Genomic DNA, 17,588 nt, shown 5'->3' on the forward strand with positions numbered 1-17,588 from the left:
AAAAAAAAAAAAAACAAAAAAAAAAAAAAAAAAAAAAAAAAAAAAAAAAAAAAAATCGACGAGTTAAAACTTAGAGCTCACTACGTTCCTTCATCCATGTGAAAAAATGAAGCCATTTTTTCTCCCTCTCCTCTTCTGCCTTTTCTTTCTTTTTCTCTCTCCCCTCCCTCTCCTTTGTCTATGTCCCTCCCGCCCTATATCTCTCCCATAATCTTTAACTTCAACCTTTTTCTCCCTCTCCTCCTCCTTTTCCTCCTCTTCAATCTCTTCTTCTTCTTCTTCTTCTTCTTCTTCTTCTTCTTCTTCTTCTTCTTCTTCCTCCTCCTCCTCTTCCTCCCTCTTCTCGTTCTCTTTTCCTACTTACTTCTCCTCCTCCCTCCTGTTCCTCTTCTCCTTCTCCTCCTCCTTCATTTAAATCTTTTTATCCGAAATTAGAAATCTTCGCCAAATGAAATCTGACATGTTGACGGGGCGTTAGAATTTAGAAAGTCTGAGAAGAACTTTCTTTCCCCCGGACTAAAATGAAAGTTATGAAAACTAAGTAGGACGTATAATTGTATTAAAATCTTGGATAAGAGCTATTCGTTAAAGTCCCTAAAAAAAGGGGAAAGGGGTTCGTTTACTCCTGTGATCGTGAAGGAGGTTTTTTTTTTTTTTTTTTTCAATTTTTGTGATAGGGCGAACTGTAACTGCTGAGGTCTTATCACCCCGAAAGCCAAGAGAAGGAAGGACAGAATAGTAGAAAGGCAGCCGTTCCGAGAACAACCCTTACCTATTTAGGATAAATTTCGCCCCGGGTGGGAATCAAACCCACGACCTAGCGCTCACAAAGTAAGCGTGCTACCCTCGAAATGGCCTGAGTTTTGTCCCGGGCATAAATCCACCAAAAAACCTTACTTCCCTGCAAACCCAAAGTATGCCAAGAACAAAAGTAGACAAAGACGGACTAGACGAAAGCAAAAGGAAATAAAAACTCCGATTTCATTAACAAAAGAAAACAGAACACAGCAACTTATTCTATCCCTATTTATTTACTTTCTTCAAGAGCGAAAATAAGAGAGGGAGGAGAGAAAAAGCGGTGAAAAATAATGTGGGGGTAGCGAAAAATGAGAGAGAAAAGATAGAAGGGAGAGGGACGGATAAAGAAAGAGGGAGGGATTAAAAAAAAGAGGTTTGACAGAGGGAACTGTAACTGCTAAGGTCTTATCGTCCCGAAAGCGAATAGAGAAGGAAGACAGGATAGGAGAAAGCCAGCCGTTCCGAGAATGAACCTTATCTGTTTGGGATATAAGCCGCCCGGGCGGGAATCGAACCCGCGACCTTGCGCTTACAAGGATACAAGGTAGACGCGCTACCTTCCAAGCTACCCTAGGCCGAGGGAGGGAAAGAGAGAAAATTAGGGGTCCTTGATATCGACGCATGTTTTTTTTTTATGAGTTCCATAAAATACAAAAATATTTTTTTAATTGGGTACTAAGCGAATTAACAAAACAATTTGGAGGAAGGGAGAATGGGAGGGAGTTTATTTGATGCCGTCCGCAAACGATTGACCAGATTCACATTTGGCATCTGCACATGGATTTGGGGCCGCAGTTGTGGTAGTACTTTTTGGAGTGTTCGCTTTTATAGTTTTTGTCACGAATTTCGACTGTGGCGGAACAACTATTTTTTCACGTCCTTGGCACTGTACGACAAAACACCGTCTTCTTTTCACCGAATGCAAGTCACTGCATCAAACACAACTTGATTCAACTATTCAACACATTCCGGTCCTTATATTACGGATAATGGTCCTTATATTACGGATTAACGGATTAGCGTACGTCACAGGTGTTAGTATACGTCAGACAAAGGTCGTGACAACACTAAAAGGCTCCGATGCGACGCGGCATCAAAAGGATTTCACGTCAAGTTCTCATTAAGAAATGTCCAGGGTCTGGATGAAATATTCTGGAGCAGGCTACGTCAGACAAAGGTCGTGACAACACTAAAACGCTCCGATGCGACGCGGCATCAAAAGGATTTCACGTCAAGTTCTCATTAAGAAATGTCCAGGGTCTGGATGAAATATTCTGGAGCAGGATGAGTCTTTAATCCCAAACACCACGGGAGAGGGTTGTCAAAGGGATATGGCTTCATTTTCCCAATATCCATCTGTTTCGAGTTTTATAACTCATAAATTACATATCTATTTCAGATAGTTTGTATACATATCTATCTTTTAGATAGTTTGTATCGTACTCGTATATTTTGGGACGTTCCTTTGAACCTTTCTCATTTTGTTCGAAGTTTTCGGCCGTATTTTCCCAATATCCATCTGTTTCGAGTTTTATAACTCATAAATTACATATCTATTTCAGATAGTTTGCATAATACATAATATGTATCTATCTTTTAGATAGTTTGTATCGTACTCGTATATTTTGGGACGTTCCTTTGAACCTTTCTCATTTTGTTCGAAGTTTTCGGCCGTTCTTTGACAGTCTCTCTCGTTCAGAGATATGGGTTTGACTATCTACATAATTAAAGCAAAAACTTGATTGCTTCTGAAGTACGATCGATCGTATGGCCGCAGTTCGACGGGAAAGATATCTGTAGAGTATTCTATGGATAGGCTTGATGTCTGAAACTTGTCGCAGACGCGATCAATATTGTCAGCCAAGTTGACAAGGTTTTAAGACCAGGTAGACCAAGATGGAAATTAGATACATTTAAAGGCCGGGACACACATAACCTCACCGAGCCCACGCCAACACCCGCCGAATGTTGGACGTGCTACAATATTTGACAAATGAGCTGTACATGGAAAGGAAAGTAAGTCTAGCTCAAAGGTACAATTTTTAGTATAAATTGTAAATGAAATGACTAATACTCTTCACTGGGTTTCATTTAGTTTTCATAGGGTTGCATGATTTTTGAAATATAGCTCAAAGCTTAGCCTTTAAATCCTCAATTTTCTCTAGCACGATCTCAACACAGTTTTGACTTATACGATTTATCCTCAGTCTCTTCTTTTCAAGCAACCATCTTAGACACCATCCAGTTTCTTCATTATTATATCACAAGCAACATGCACTACAGAACCTTAGTTTAATTATATGGTCTGTTATACAAGAACTAAATTAACAAACAACTATTTTTCACTAGTAACTATACTAAAGAGGTCTCCTGTAATACTTTTCTTAGAGTCACTTCTATAATCTATACCCTCTTGACAATGTCTTCTTACTACTCCTCCTATTTTCTTTGCTGCAAAACGTATAGCTGTCCTGGCTACCCAATCACTTCTACAACCTCACTGATGGTTGTGTTGGAGACATTGTCCCCTGGTTGACACTCATGAGTTCCCTTCTTCATTATTATATCACAAGCAACTTGCACTACAGAACCTTAGTTTAATTATATGGTCTGTTATACAAGACTAAATTAAAGAACAACTATTTTTTACTAGTAACTATTCTAAAGGGACCTCCTGTACTTTTGTTAGAGTCATTTCTATACCCTGTTGACAATGTTTTCTTACTACTCCTCCTATTTTCTTTGCTGCAAAACGTAGCTGTCCTGGCTACCCAATCACTTCTACAACCTCACTGATGGTTGTGTTGGAGACATTGTCCCCTGGTTGACACTCATGAGTTCCCTCTTCAAAACATCTGAAAATGCCCTCGGAGAAAGCACAGCACTGGGTACAACACTCGGACGCTTCTCCACAAATATCTCCCAAATGTTTGCACAGTTTCGTGTTCGTGGCCGTCTGCTTCCCCTCGCTACGACATATGGTTTCGCTCTCATTGTCACATTTGGAGGACCGCCCACAGTCGGTGCACTTGTTGAGGCAGCATTCCCCATGGGTTTCGCACTTCTCGCCTGGTTTCTTGCATTTGGGAGCGGTCGCTCCCGGTAAGGAAGATTGGCACTCGTCGGTGCCCTTATCGAAACACTGGAACACACCATCCGACACCGCGCAACATTGGGAGCAGCATTGCCCTGGATGCTCGCATGTAGAGCCAGTGGATTTACACACTGGCTTCTGGGATGTTTGCTCCGTGTTCAGGGATATCAAATTGGGTAGCTTCTGTATAAGCATGTCCTTGATGCCACCCCTGTGCTCAACGTAAGGAATGTACACGAGTACAAGAGAAAGGGAGGAAGGAGAGGGAGGAATGTACAATGGGATAAATCCCTTTCCTTTTAGTTTCACACATGGGTACAGAGGATGAGGGGCGGGGTGTGTGGGGACGAGGTGCAGGGTTAAGACGGTGTGAATTAATAGCCCCGGGGATAAAAGACAGCTAAAGAGGAAACCCTCGCCTCTCCCTCCCCAGGTGTCGGGGTAGTTTTCGAAGAGGAAGTGTTGGGATTGTAGGAAAGAAGTTTGGATTGTAGGGATGGTAAGGAAGACTGGCATTCGTCCGTTCCTTTGTCAAAACACTGGAACACACCATCCGACACCGCGCAACATTGGGAGCAGCATTGCCCTGGATGCTCGCATGTAGAGCCAGTGGATTTACACAATCCTGTGCTCAACGTAAGGAATGTACACGAGTACAAGAGAAAGGGAAGAGGGAGGAATGTACAATGGGATAAATCCCTTTCCTTTTAGTTTCACACATGGGTACAGAGGATGAGGGGCGGTTTACAGTGCGGGGCGGGGTGTGTGGGGACGAGGTGCAGGGTTAAGACGGTGTGAATTAATAGCCCCGGGGATAAAAGACGGCTAAAGAGAAAACCCTCGCCTCTCCCTCCCCAGGTGTCGGGGTAGTTTTCGAAGAGGAAGTGTTGGGATTGTAGGAAAGAAGTTTGGATTGTAGGGAGTTTTTGTCACATTGATACGTTTGCTGAAGGGATCCGTTTGTTTCTGAGTGTCAGACGTGTCTCCCGAATCACCAAAATCTGTTGAACTCGCATCGATGGGATTGTTTTTGTATGACTTTAAATTCTTTAGATTTTGATCCTTCTTCTCTGTTTTATCAGTTTTTGGTGTCTTGATTTGAATAACATCTCCTCCCAAATCCTTATTGCTGTAAGTATTGTCATCGTCATTTCTTTGTTCGTCCTCTTTGCCTTCGAATTCCTGTCCATTCCCCCGTAGTGTCACATCATGTGTGAGTTGCGAAACTATACCTCTTTGGCTGTTAAGCGTTGCATCAATTTCACCGTTTATTTTCATCCCATTTTTCCCTTTAGATTTGTCTCCGATTTTTATAATGGGTGTTCCAATATCAGTATTCTCATTTTCACCTGAGTCTCCTACTTTTATAATGGGTGTTCCTATGTCAGTGTTCCCATTTTCACCTGAATCCTAAATTCCTGTCCATTCCCCCTCAATGTCACATCATGTGTGAGTTGTGAAACTATACCTCTTTGGCTGTTAAGCGTTGCATCAATTTCACCGTTTATTTTTGTCCCATTTTTCCCTTTAGATTTGTCTCCGATTTTTATAATGGGTGTCCCAATATCAGTATTCTCATTTTCACCTGAGTCTCCTACTTTTATAATGGGTGTTCCTATGTCAGTGTTCCCATTTTCACCTGAATCCTTAATTTTTATAATGGGCGATCCCTTGTCGGTGTTCTCATTTCCATCATCTTCTTTCCTTCCTTTGGTGATGTTAATTACACTTAGTCCAACTTCTATGTTCTCACGAGTTTTCGTTACTGTTTCAGTTACATCAGTGGGATCATCAATACGTACTCCAATGTCTTTGTTTGGTTTTGTCTCCACGTTTTTCACGATAACTTCTCCGACTTCCAAGATTGGTTCTTTCCCTGAATCCTTAATTTTTATAATGGGCGATCCCTTGTCGGTGTTCTCATTTCGATCATCTTCTTTTCTTCCTTTGGTGATGTTAATGACACTCAGTCCAACTTCTATGTTCTCACGAGTTTTCGTTACTGTTTCAGTTACATCAGTGGGATCATCAATACGTACTCCAATGTCTTTGTTTGGTTTTGTCTCCACGTTTTTCACGATAACTTCTCCGACTTCCAAGATTGGTTCTTTCTTTTCATAGACCTTATTTCCCTGCTTTTCTTTATTACTGGTATACTTTTTACTAACAGAATTCACAACACTTTGTCCACTCTTCCTCGTGGAGGATGTAACATCGAAATTTTGATTTTCACGTTGGGGTCTACTGATAACTTTGTCACGGTCTTCAGTTTTACTTATTTTTCGTGTTGCTGTCATCGTTTGGTATTCGTCATTTGTCAGTTTTCCTTTCCACACCACATTGCCGTGAGTTTCATCATTGGTTTTACCTGCTTTGATTGCTGACACTGGTTGAGATTCATTACTGTTCTGTTTCCCTTTCCATACGGCGTTACCATTACCAACATTGGTGATGGTTTTTGGAGCTTCAGGACATTCATCTTGGCAGGTCATAGAGGAGTAGGCGCTGACACTGGTTGAGATTCATCGCTGTTCTGTTTTCCTTTCCATACGGCGTTACCATTACCAACATTGGTGATGGTTTTTGGAGCTTCAGGACATTCATCTTGGCAGGTCATAGAGGAGTAGGTGTGTGAAGTACAGCAGTTGGAACAGCAGTCGTTGTTAACGGAACAGACTTCATTAGAAGGTTTGCATTGTTCATAGCCAGGGAACGTTCTTAAATCCAGATTTGGTGTCAAAACAAGAGTGGAAGAAATATTCCTTGAATGAGCGACCACGAGAAGAAGCAAAAGTTTTAAAGAACTCATTGTTTTGATTGAAAGGAATTTATCTCTCGCAAAATAAGTGACACATTAAAGTTAACGTTTTATCCCATGTTCCATTTGATTTGATTAACAAACACGTCAGTTAAATGTTCAGCAGTGACAGTTCGATTACGTTCGCAGACTCTTGAATGAGCGACCACGAGAAGAAGCAAAAGTTTTAAAGAACTCATTGTTTTGATTGAAAGGAATTTATCTCTCGCAAAATAAGTGACCTTGAATGAGCGAACACGAGAAGAAGCAAAAGTTTTAAAGAACTCATTGTTTTGATTGAAAGGAATTTATCTCTCGCAAAATAAGTGACACATTAAAGTTAACGTTTTATCCCATGTTCCATTTGATTTGATTAACAAACACGTCAGTTAAATGTTCAGCAGTGACAGTTCGATTACTTTCGCAGACGAAATTCAATTATAGTTAAATTGTTTCAAAAGTTTCGTAAATTTTAAATGCACTTGAATACGAAATCTTATTTTTTATTCGATTAAACTTTGAAAGTTGTAGTTCGCAGACGAAATTCAATTACAGTTAAATTGTTTCAAAAGTTTCGTAAATTTTAAATGCACTTGAATACGAAATCTTATTTTTTATTCGATTAAACTTTGAAAGTTGTAAATTTGAAAACTAAAAACTCCGACCTTGTGTAAAGTCGCATTGTTTCGTTATTCTCCATCCTCGAAGTTTTCAAAAAACGTTTCCCTCAGCTGTCAGCGTAATATGAAGGCAAGATTTACTCTTATTTTTCACTCTGGCGAATTTCGACTGTGGCGGAACAACTATTTTTTCACGTCCTTGGCACTATACAACAAAACACCGTCTTCTTTTCACTGAATGCAAGTCACTGCATCAAACACAACTTGATTCAACTATTCAACACATTCCGGTCCTTATATTACGGATAATGGTCCTTATAGGAATTTCGACTGTGGCGGAACAACTATTTTTTCACGTCCTTGGCACTGTACAACAAAACACCGTCTTCTTTACACTGAATGCAAGTCACTGCATCAAACACAACTTGATTCAACTATTCAACACATTCCGGTCCTTATATTACGGATAATGGTCCTTATATTACGGATTAACGTACGTCACAGGTGTTAGTATACGTCAGACAAAGGTCGTGACAACACTAAAACGCTCCGATGCGACGCGGCATCAAAAGGATTTCACGTCAAGTTCTCATTAAGAAATCTTGATGCCATCCGCAAACGATTGGCCAGATTCACATTTGGCATCTGCACATGGATTTGGGGCCGCAGTTGTGGTAGTACTTTTTGGAGTGTTCGCTTTTATAGTTTTTGTCAATTGTAGGGAGGGAGTTGGGATTGTAGGAAAGAAGTTTGGATTGTAGGGAAGAAGTCGGAATTGTAGGGAAGGAGTAATGACCTGCCAGATCTCGGAGATTCCTGGTAGTGAGGAAACTGTTATACCTACACCAACAACATTTTCATCGCAAACATTGTTTCATTGTTGTTTCTGATTAGGGTAATGTTCTCCCCGGGCGGGAATTGAACCCGCTACTTTGCGCTAGCACTGAGAAAGATCGCGTACAAGACAAAAGTGCTTCCGTGGTACCCTCCACTCCAAGTTACACCTACATACTAGGTTGACACTCGATTGTAGGGAAGGAGTAATGACCTGCCAGATCTCGGAGATTCCTGGTAGCGAGGAAACTGTTATACACCAACAACATTTTCATCGGAAACATTGTTTCATTGTTGTTTCTGTTTAGGGTAAAGTTCTCCCCGGGCGGGAATTGAACCCGCTACTTTGCTCTAGCACTGAGAAAGATCGCGTACAAGACAAAAGTGCTTCCGTGGTACCCTCCACTCCAAGTTACACCTACATACTAGGTTGACACTCGCACTTATCTAATTTATTTCCCTATCGCCTTGTCTTTATAAGGCTAAACCTCAGTAAACCCTTAGTACGAGCATTACTTTCCAACTTTTCATTACCCGACGTGTTTCACCGTTTACAACCCACGCATAACGGTCTCCAGATAAGGAGGATTTACGAAATGGCTCTTGTACGCCTGGTATACTCACACCACTACGCCTCGTTGTGGTGGTAAAACACCTCTGCCCTCTACGGTCGTATTTTACGGAAAAAAGCGGAGGAAAGAGAAAAAAAAGGAGAAGAAGAAGAAAGTTCTCAGAAGTAAAGATATAGGCAGTGGAGAAGAAGAAATTGTAAAAAATCTGGTGTGAACATCACACGACTTTCTATTACATTTGCAGTAAAAAAAAATGTAATAAAAGGGAAATTTGTTGACACAGGGGAGTTTATATCGTACTTGTATATTTTGGGACGTTCCTTTGAACCTTTCTCATTTTGTTCGAAGTTTTCGGCCGTTCTTTGACAGTCTCTCTCGTTCAGAGATATGGGTTTGACTATCTACATAATTAAAGCAAAAACTTGATTGCTTCTGAAGTACGATCGATCGTATGGCCGCAGTTCGACGGGAAAGATATCTGTAGAGTATTCTATGGATAGGCTTGATGTCTGAAACTTGTCGCAGACGCGATCAATATTGTCAGCCAAGTTGACAAGGTTTTAAGACCAGGTAGACCAAGATGGAAATTAGATACATTTAAAGGCCGGGACACACATAACCTCACATAGAGTATTCTATGGATAGGCTTGATGTCTGAAACTTGTCGCAGACGCGATCAATGTTGTCAGCCAAGTTGACAAGGTTTTAAGACCAGGTAGACCAAGATGGAAATTAGATACATTTAAAGGCCGGGACACACATAACCTCACCGAGCCCACGCCAACACCCGCCGAATGTTGGACGTGCTACAATATTTGACAAATGAGCTGTACATGGAAAGGAAAGTAAGTCTAGCTCAAAGGTACAATTTTTAGTATAAATTGTAAATGAAATGACTAATACTCTTCACTGGGAATATTTGACAAATGGGCTGTACACGGAAAGGAAAGTAAGTCTAGCTCAAAGGTACAATTTTTAGTATAAATTGTAAATGAAATGACTAATACTCTTCACTGGGTTTCATTTAGAATTTATACGTATGGAACTTCACAAAGTTACTGAGTCTTCCATCAAGATACAATTCTAGTGTCGAATGAAGGACCCTGGGACACTGAGACCTGTCAAGGAGGAGGAGGAAGAAGAAAAAGTACAAGTAAAGAAATAGGCGATGGCGAAGAAGAAGAAGAAGAAGAAGTAAAAAAAAAGAAGAAGAAGAGAAGGAGGAGAGGAAGAAGAGGTAGAAGTAAAGAAATAGGTGATGGAGAAAGAAAAAAGAGAAAAAGGTGAAATTGAGAAAAAAAGGAGAAAAAACATAGTTTGATATGCGAACACTGTTTCCATTTTACCTGGGCTTTTTTCTCCTTTAAAATCCCCTTGAGACAAGGGGAAAAGAAAAGATAAACCCCTTCTTCCTGGTCCTTATTTGAAAACGAAAAACCTTAATTTATATGTATGGAACTTCACAAAGTTACTGAGTCTTCCATCAAGATACAATTCTAGTGTCGAATGAAGGACCCTGGGACACTGAGACCTGTCAAGCTGTCGTTTTAACTCGGGCTTTCCGTGTTATTTATCTTGAATAGAGTGCCGAGATGAGATTTGTCTGCTAAATTGATTGATGCAATCAGTTTCGCTCTAGGAGGCAAACGTGTGGAGGAAACTCCGTCGCAGAGAAATTTCTTGGGAGAGGCCATGGTGGGGTCCACAGTCCAGCAGAAAGCATGAACATTTTTCATTTGTTTTGAAATAAAGCAAGGAGCCTCTTTAAACAGGGAGTAGACCAGCATAGTCTGGCTGGGTGACTTTCAACAGGGAGCATACCAGCCTGAATTTCCCTTGCTAAAAGAATTAGGAAAGGTTGAGTGCGAAGGTCAGCCGAAAAGCGATCACCGTAGGGCTGATGGAAAACGCCGACCCCGTCTAAACACGGGAAAAGACGAAGAAAAAGAAGAAGAAGACTCCGGACTATGAGGGTCCTTGACTTCATTGACCAGCCATGCTTGTTGATCTTGGGCCAAGCTTTGTCAGTTTTGATGGATTGCGGCTTCATCCAGTTTGTCTTTGACGCCTTTTCTTCCCACGTGTTTCTTGGTCGACCAACTTCTGTCGTATCGGAGGTTCAGAATTCTCTCTTTAAAAGTAAAAATGGCCGGTAAAATGGAAACTAAATACATAGTATAGTTTAGTGCTTTATTTAGACTGTCAAAATGGGACTCTCCGGGGCAAACAGCCCTAAAGGATGGGTTAAGCTTCTACGAATCTTCCCTTTATCTCGACAGTCTCAAAAATAGGAAATGTTTATCCTACCTAGGTTATCCTGTTAAGAGAGTCCACAGCTCAGCAGAAAGCATGAACATTTTTCATTGGTTTTGAAATAAAGCAAGGAGCCTCTTTAAACAGGGAGTAGACCAGCATAGTCTGGCTGGGGGGACTTTAACAGGGAGCATACCAGCCTGAATTTCCCTTGCTAAAGAATTAGGAAAGGTTGAGTGCGAAGGTTAGCCGAAAAGCGATCACCCTAGGGCTGATTGAGAGGCTGACGAAAAACGCCGACCCCGTCTAAACACGGGAAAAGGCGAAGAAAAAGAAGACTCCGGACTATGTGGGTCCTTGACTTCATTGACCAGCTATACTTGTTGATCTTGGGCCAAGCTTTGTCAGTTTTGATGGATTCCGGCTTCATCCAGTTTGTCTTTGACGCCTTTTCTTCCCACGTGTTTCTTGGTCGACCAACTTTTGTCGTATCGGAGGTTCAGAGTTCTCTCTTTAAAAGTAAAAATGGCCGGTAAAATGGAAACTAAATACATTAGTATAGTTTAGTGCTTTATTTAGACTGTCGAAATGAGACACTCCGGGGCTAAAGGGTGGGTTAAGCTTCTACGAATCTTCCCTTTATCTCGACAGTCTCAAAAATAGGAAATGTTTATCCTACCTAGGTTATCCTGTTAAGAGAGAAATGCACGTATTGCAACACGTACGTGTGAGTATATTGAAGGTGTAAATTGAGGCGTTTTGTTGTAAGATATAATAAGGACAAACACTTGGGCAGAATAGAAATAAATACTAGGGTAGGAGAGAAGCAGGGGAATACTCCAGAGGGAGATGGGAACAAAAGCAATTTCAGTCAGTCTTCCTTCTTCCCCTCTTCACTCCTTCTCCCTCGTTTAATTTCCCTTCTCCTTTGCTTCCCTCTATCTTTCTTCCTTTTCTCTTACTTTCTCTCTGTGTCTGTCTTTCTCCCGGTGTATTTCTTCTGATTCCTCTCTCCATTTTCGGGGAATAAATACTAGGGTAGAAGAGAAGCAGGGAAACACTCCGGAGGGAGATGGAAACAAAAGCAATTTCAGTCAGTCTTCCTTCTCTTCCTCTCTTCTCTCCTTCTCCCTCGTTTAATTTCCCTTCTCCTTTGCTTCTGTCTCCCTCTATCTTTCTTCCTTTTCTCTTACTTTCTCTCTGTGTCTGAGGAAATAAATACTATAGGGTAGGAGAGAAGCAGGGGAATACTCCAGAGGGAGATGGGAACAAAAGCAATTTCAGTCAGTCTTCCTTTCTCTCCCCCTTCTTCCCCTCTTCACTCCTTCTCCCTCGTTTAATTTCCCTTCTCCTTTGCTTCTGTCTCCCTCTATCTTTCTTCCTTTTCTCTTACTTTCTCTCTGTGTCTGTCTTTCTCCCGGTGTATTTCTTCTGATTCCTCTCTCCATTTTCTTTTTTTCCTCTTTTTACTCCCCTCTTTCTTCTTACCTTCTCACCAACTCTCTCTCTCTCTCTCTCTCTCTCTCAATGTCATTTTCCCTTTCTCCTTCTGTAGTGTTTCGTCTATCACTTTCCGCCTTCTCTTTCCTTCCATTCTCCTCTCTTTCTGCCTTCTTTCCTAATGATTTTCCCTTTCTCCTTCTGTAGTGTTTCGTCTATCACTTTCCGCCTTCTCTTTCCTTCCATTCTCCTCTCTTTCTGCCTTCTGAGAGAAGAGAGAGCTTTCTCTCTTTAAATTCCTTCTGCCCTTCTCTCCCTTCGTCGCCTACCCTTTCCCCTTTGTTACATTCCTAACTTATATTACAATAAAAACATTTTATTTCTATTTCTATTTATTATTTCTCCTCTTGCTCCTCTTCCTCTTTCTTTAAAAAACACAAGACCTGGTTCAGACTGCCGGGGTAAAGGGGCTTTTCAATCCTATTCCAGCAGGCTGAACAAGACAATAGAATATTATTCTCTTCTATGCTATGATACCTTGTAAATTGTCCGCTAGAAGGCTGAGTGCACCCAGGAACTCATAGAAAGCTGAGTGCACCCCGGAACACAATATCGTGTCACTGACACAAACCCATCACTCTTTCACACTCATAGCAATTATACGTCACATCACAGCACGATAAATTCACACACAAAAAAGCAGAGCACCAGAATTTTATTATTTTCCACCGCATAAAATGGCACAGCTCAGCAGTGGCGTGTCCTCAAGAAAGCTAGGGGAGTTCAGTTTCCCTTCTTCTTTTCCACTGTTTTTCGTGTCACGCCCCCCACTTATCACGATTATTCAACCCGGATATTAGGCAGATCCTATCGGGATATGGTAACGGTAGATCCATTCACACAATGATCGCTCTATCTCCAATACCCCAACACCTAGAAAGCTGAAATTTGGTAGGAATATTCCTAAATATGTTCTAGATGTGCAATAAAAGAGGATTTTGCCAGAATCCAAACCGAACTCGAGTTATGATCAAAATTTCAGGGCGAAGCACAGACAACCTGCTAGTACTGTACATGGGTTTATGGCTTCGAAAATCTTTTATTATGAAAAATCTCAGGACAATTGTGTAGCCAAAACCAAATGTCAGCTCAACGGAATCACCTAGCTAGGACTGATTGAGGGGCTGACGAAAAACGCCGACCCCGTCTGTACACGGGAGAAGGCGCAGAAGAAGAAGATCATGAAAAATCGCACGACACGCCACTGGGAAGTTCAGCAAATAATATAAATTCACAAATTCTACGTCACAATAAATCGAGAGCGAGATATATTACAGCATCATCCGTGTACAAGTGCTGAAGTTTACCTCCTGTATACAGGGTGTCTAAACAAAATTAATGATAAAACTGTAGACATACCAAGAAGATCATGAAAAATCACACGACACGCCACCGGGAAGTTCAGCAAATAATATAAATTCACAAATTCTACGTCACAATAAATCGAGAGCGAGATATAATACAGCATCATCCGTGTACAAGTGCTGAAGTTTACCTCCTGTATACAGGGTGTCTAAACAAAATTAATGATAAAACTGTAGACATACCTAATGGGACTTTTTAGTCTTAGCCGACAGTATAAATAAGGTATATTAAATAAATGTATAGATAAATAATTATTTATGTAAGAATCTTCAAGAAATAAAATTAAATAGACAGTTCATTAAACAAAGAAAATTTGGACTTTAAACAAAGTAAATTAGGTGAGCTTTCGAGAACACTCAGATTCCCATCATCAGAACAAAAATCGCGAAAAAATTGAGCGCTGGAGTCGAAAGTTATTATTGAACGTACGCAGTAAGTTCTAAGTATATTATCTCCTCCTTCTCTCCTTTTTCGTCTCATCCTTCCCCTGTCCTTATCCTTTTTTCTTTCTCCCCCTTCTTATTTCTCATGACTTCTTCTCTTTCTCCTACCTCCTCCTCCTCCTCCTCCTCCTCCTCCTCCTCTTTAGCCTCTCCTATTTCGAACTCTTCCTCTTTCTTTGCTCCTTGTCCTTTTGCTATATTATTTCTTCTTCATATTCCCTCTTATCTCCCTCTCCTTATGACTTCTCTCCCTATTCTATTTCTCATTTTGGGAAAAGGCAAAGGACAGAAAAGAGATCGAAAAGTCAGCTCTCATGGCGTAGTGGCCACTGCGCTCGCCTTGCACGCGGGAGACCCGGGTTCGATTCCCGGCGTGGTCAAGAAATTTGTATCATGCAAATGATCGATTCCGTGACTGGCTGTTGCGGGGCCCACTCAGCCTCGTGAGGAAAATGAGTAGCTATATTTTAACTTGACGCTTCTTAATTTTGACCATTTGTTTCGCAATAATTCACGAACCGGTTGTCCGATTTCGATGAAATTTGTTAGGACTAAGTATATTTTAACTTGACGCTTCTTAATTTTGACCATTTGTTTCGCAATAATTCACGAACCGGTTGTCCGATTTCGATGAAATTTGTTAGGAATGTTCAACACATAAAGACAACTGTCTCTTTAGATTTAAAATCCGATCGGACCTTTGGAGACCTCGTAAAGGCCCCCTTTAAAAAATACTCGTTTTTCACCATAACTCCCGAACCGTTTGTCCGATTTTGATGAAATTTGAATATGAGGATACGCTTTTTTAACACCGAAGGTATAGGGTACCCTCCCTCCCCTACTTGAGCTCCTTGATCGTACCTATCCGATGGAACTCCAGCCTTAGGTAAAAAGGTTAACGAAGGGTTAATTGTAGTGGTTGACAGGGTTGACAGTATTTACCCGAAACCTGTCAAGCCAAATAGAAGTGGGGAATCCTTTTTTCTTTCTCCCCCTGCTTATTTCTTATGACTTTCTTACTCAGCCTCGTGGGGAAAATAAGTAGCTATGCGCATGGCGACCGGTGCCAGCATGGTAGGTAAACATTGGATTTTAGGATTATTGAGATATTGGGAAAATCGTTATAAGGATACGCTTTTTTAACACCGAAGGTATAGGGTACCCTCCCTCCACTACTTGAGCTCCTTGATCGTACCTATCCGATGGAACTCCAGCCTTACGTAAAAAGGTTAACGAAGGGTTAATTGTAGTGGTTGACAGGGTTGACAGTATTTACCCGAAACCTGTCAAGCCAAATAGAAGTGGGGACAGAGGGGGTTAAGGAATTACAAGAAGGGTGCGTGAAGAAGGAGGAGGAGGAAGAGAAGAAGGAGAATTAAGAGGTGGAGGAGGAAGAGGATGAGGATAAAGGAGGAAGAGAGTTTTTTTCGGGGAACGAAAATTTAATTGTGGAACGAACTTTTCAACTTTCAAAGTCTCCTGATGAGGCTTTGTAAACAAGGAATGCTCCTTGGATTTCAAGTATTTAAGGCGGATTTTTTGGACCGATCTTCTTTCTTAGTGTGCGATCTATATCTGAAGTGGGGACAGAGGGGGTTAAGGAATTACAAGAAGGGTGCGTGAAGAAGGAGGAGGAGGAAGAGAAGAAGGAGAATTAAGAGGTGGAGGAGGAAGAGGATGAGGATAAAGGAGGAAGAGAGTTTTTTTCGGGGAACGAAAATTTAATTGTGGAACGAACTTTTTAACTTTCAAAGTCTCCTGATGAGGTCCCTAACTTGAGGTTGACTAGAGTTGCCTGTTGACTGTTAAAATTTTATTCGGGGCCCCATGTCAAAATAAGTTTGGAACGCTTTTTTTTTCGTTCCCAAAATGTGCCGTGCATGTTAAGTAGAGAGTGTTGTGCGTCATTCAATGAAGCTAGCTCTGTTGGGGAGGAGGAGGAGGGAGGAAGGGAGAGGTGGGGAGGAAAAAAGAAAGATCGTGAAAGATGGATAGATGAAGGATAGGGCTGAGGGACAAAGAGAGAAGGAGAAATAGAATAAGAGGAATGAGGAAAGAAGAAGAGGGAGAAGGAAGAGAAAGGGAGAGAGAGAGAGAGAGAGAGAGAGAGAGACCAACAAAGAAGGAGAGAGCGAATGAGGGAATAAGAGATAATAACAGTGAGAGAGAGAGACCAAGCCCAACAAAGAAGGAGAAAGCGAAGGAGGGACTAAGAGATAATAGGGGAGGAAGAAAGAAAGAGAGAGAGAGAGAGGAGAGAGGGAGAGAGAGACCCCGACAAAGAAGAAGAGGCAGAGAAGGAGAAAGAAAAAAGAAAGAGCTCTTCCAGGTTGCCTGTTGACTGTTAAAATTTTATCCGGGGGCCCCATGTCAAAATAAGTTTGGAACGCTTTTTTTTTTCGTTCCCAAAATGTGCCGTGCATGTTAAGTAGAGAGTGTTGTGCGTCATTCAATGAAGTTAGCTCTGTTGGGGAGGAGGAGGAGGGAGGAATGGAGAGGTGGGGAAGAAAAAAGAAAGATCATGAAAGATGGATAGATGAAGGATAGGGTTGAGGGACAAAGAGAGAAGGAGAAATAGAATAAGAGAAATGAGGAAAGAAGAAGAGGGAGAAGGAAGAGGAAGGGAGAGAGAGAGAGACAGACCAAGACCAACAAAGATGGAGAAAGCGAAGGAGGGACTAAGAGATAATAGGGGAGGGAGAGAGAAGGAAAGAGAGAGAGAGACCAAGACCAACAAAGAAGGAGAAAGCGAAGGAGGGACTAAAAGATAATAGTGGAGGAAGAAGAAAGAGAGGGAGGGAGAGAGAGAGAGACCAAGACCAACAAAGAAGGAGAAAGCGAAGGAGGGACTAAGAGATAATAGGGGAGGAAGAAAGAAAGAGAGAGAGAGAGGAGAGAGGGAGAGAGAGACCCCGACAAAGAAGAAGAGGCAGAGAAGGAGAAAGAAAAAAGAAAGAGCTCTTCCACTTATTTCCACTTTTATTTCAATTGCAATAAGTTTAGTCTAGAAAAAAAAAAGAAAATAAAAATAACAATAAAATATAAATAATTTCTATACATTTTTCCAAGGTTCCCTATTTTTATTCTAATATTCAAACTTCTCTCCCTCTCCCCTCCTCTCCCTCCCCTCTCTCCTATTTCTTTGTCCTAGAATCCCGAGATATTTTAGCCGCAAGTCCTTCCTCTTCCCTCCCTCCCAAAGTACTTTCCCCTCCCTTCCCTTTCAAAGTACTTTCCCCTTCCCTCCCCTCAAGTTCCTCAAAACGTGTTTCTCCTCCTCGAAATTTTCTCCTCAATAAATGGGGAAGGTTT

The 17,588-nt window shown here is 41.3% G+C and overlaps 1 protein-coding gene across 1 annotated transcript; it reads right to left on the reverse strand.

The window, feature by feature from the left end:
• Positions 1-1,522: 1,522 nt before the first annotated feature.
• Positions 1,523-6,832, reverse strand: LOC113470150. Its single transcript, XM_026828369.1, has 5 exons — positions 6,466-6,832; positions 5,976-6,340; positions 5,532-5,738; positions 4,816-5,295; positions 1,523-1,629 (listed from the first exon to the last, which is right to left on the reverse strand). The coding sequence occupies exons 1-5, from the start codon at positions 6,699-6,701 to the stop codon at positions 1,523-1,525; spliced, it is 1,395 nt and encodes a 464-aa protein (XP_026684170.1). The 5' UTR covers positions 6,702-6,832.
• Between the last annotated feature and the right edge of the window lie 10,756 nt (positions 6,833-17,588).

This window comes from Diaphorina citri, unplaced genomic scaffold (genome assembly GCF_000475195.1).
Source record: "Diaphorina citri unplaced genomic scaffold, Diaci psyllid genome assembly version 1.1 scaffold1413, whole genome shotgun sequence".
Classification (NCBI taxonomy): Eukaryota; Metazoa; Arthropoda; class Insecta; order Hemiptera; family Psyllidae; genus Diaphorina; species Diaphorina citri.

What these genes read in the sequence shown, in the direction of transcription:
- LOC113470150 (XM_026828369.1), bottom strand. Translation starts at nt 6,701, where the DNA reads ATGAGTTCTTTAAAACTTTTGCTTCTTCTCGTGGTCGCTCATTCAAGG. An exon ending in TATAAAAATTAAGGATTCAG is followed by an intron (nt 5,296 to 5,531) that starts GTGAAAATGGGA and finishes TTTAGGATTCAG; the next exon opens with GTGAAAATGGGAACACTGAC. An exon ending in ACGTATCAATGTGACAAAAA is followed by an intron (nt 1,630 to 4,815) that starts CTCCCTACAATC and finishes TCGTGACAAAAA; the next exon opens with CTATAAAAGCGAACACTCCA.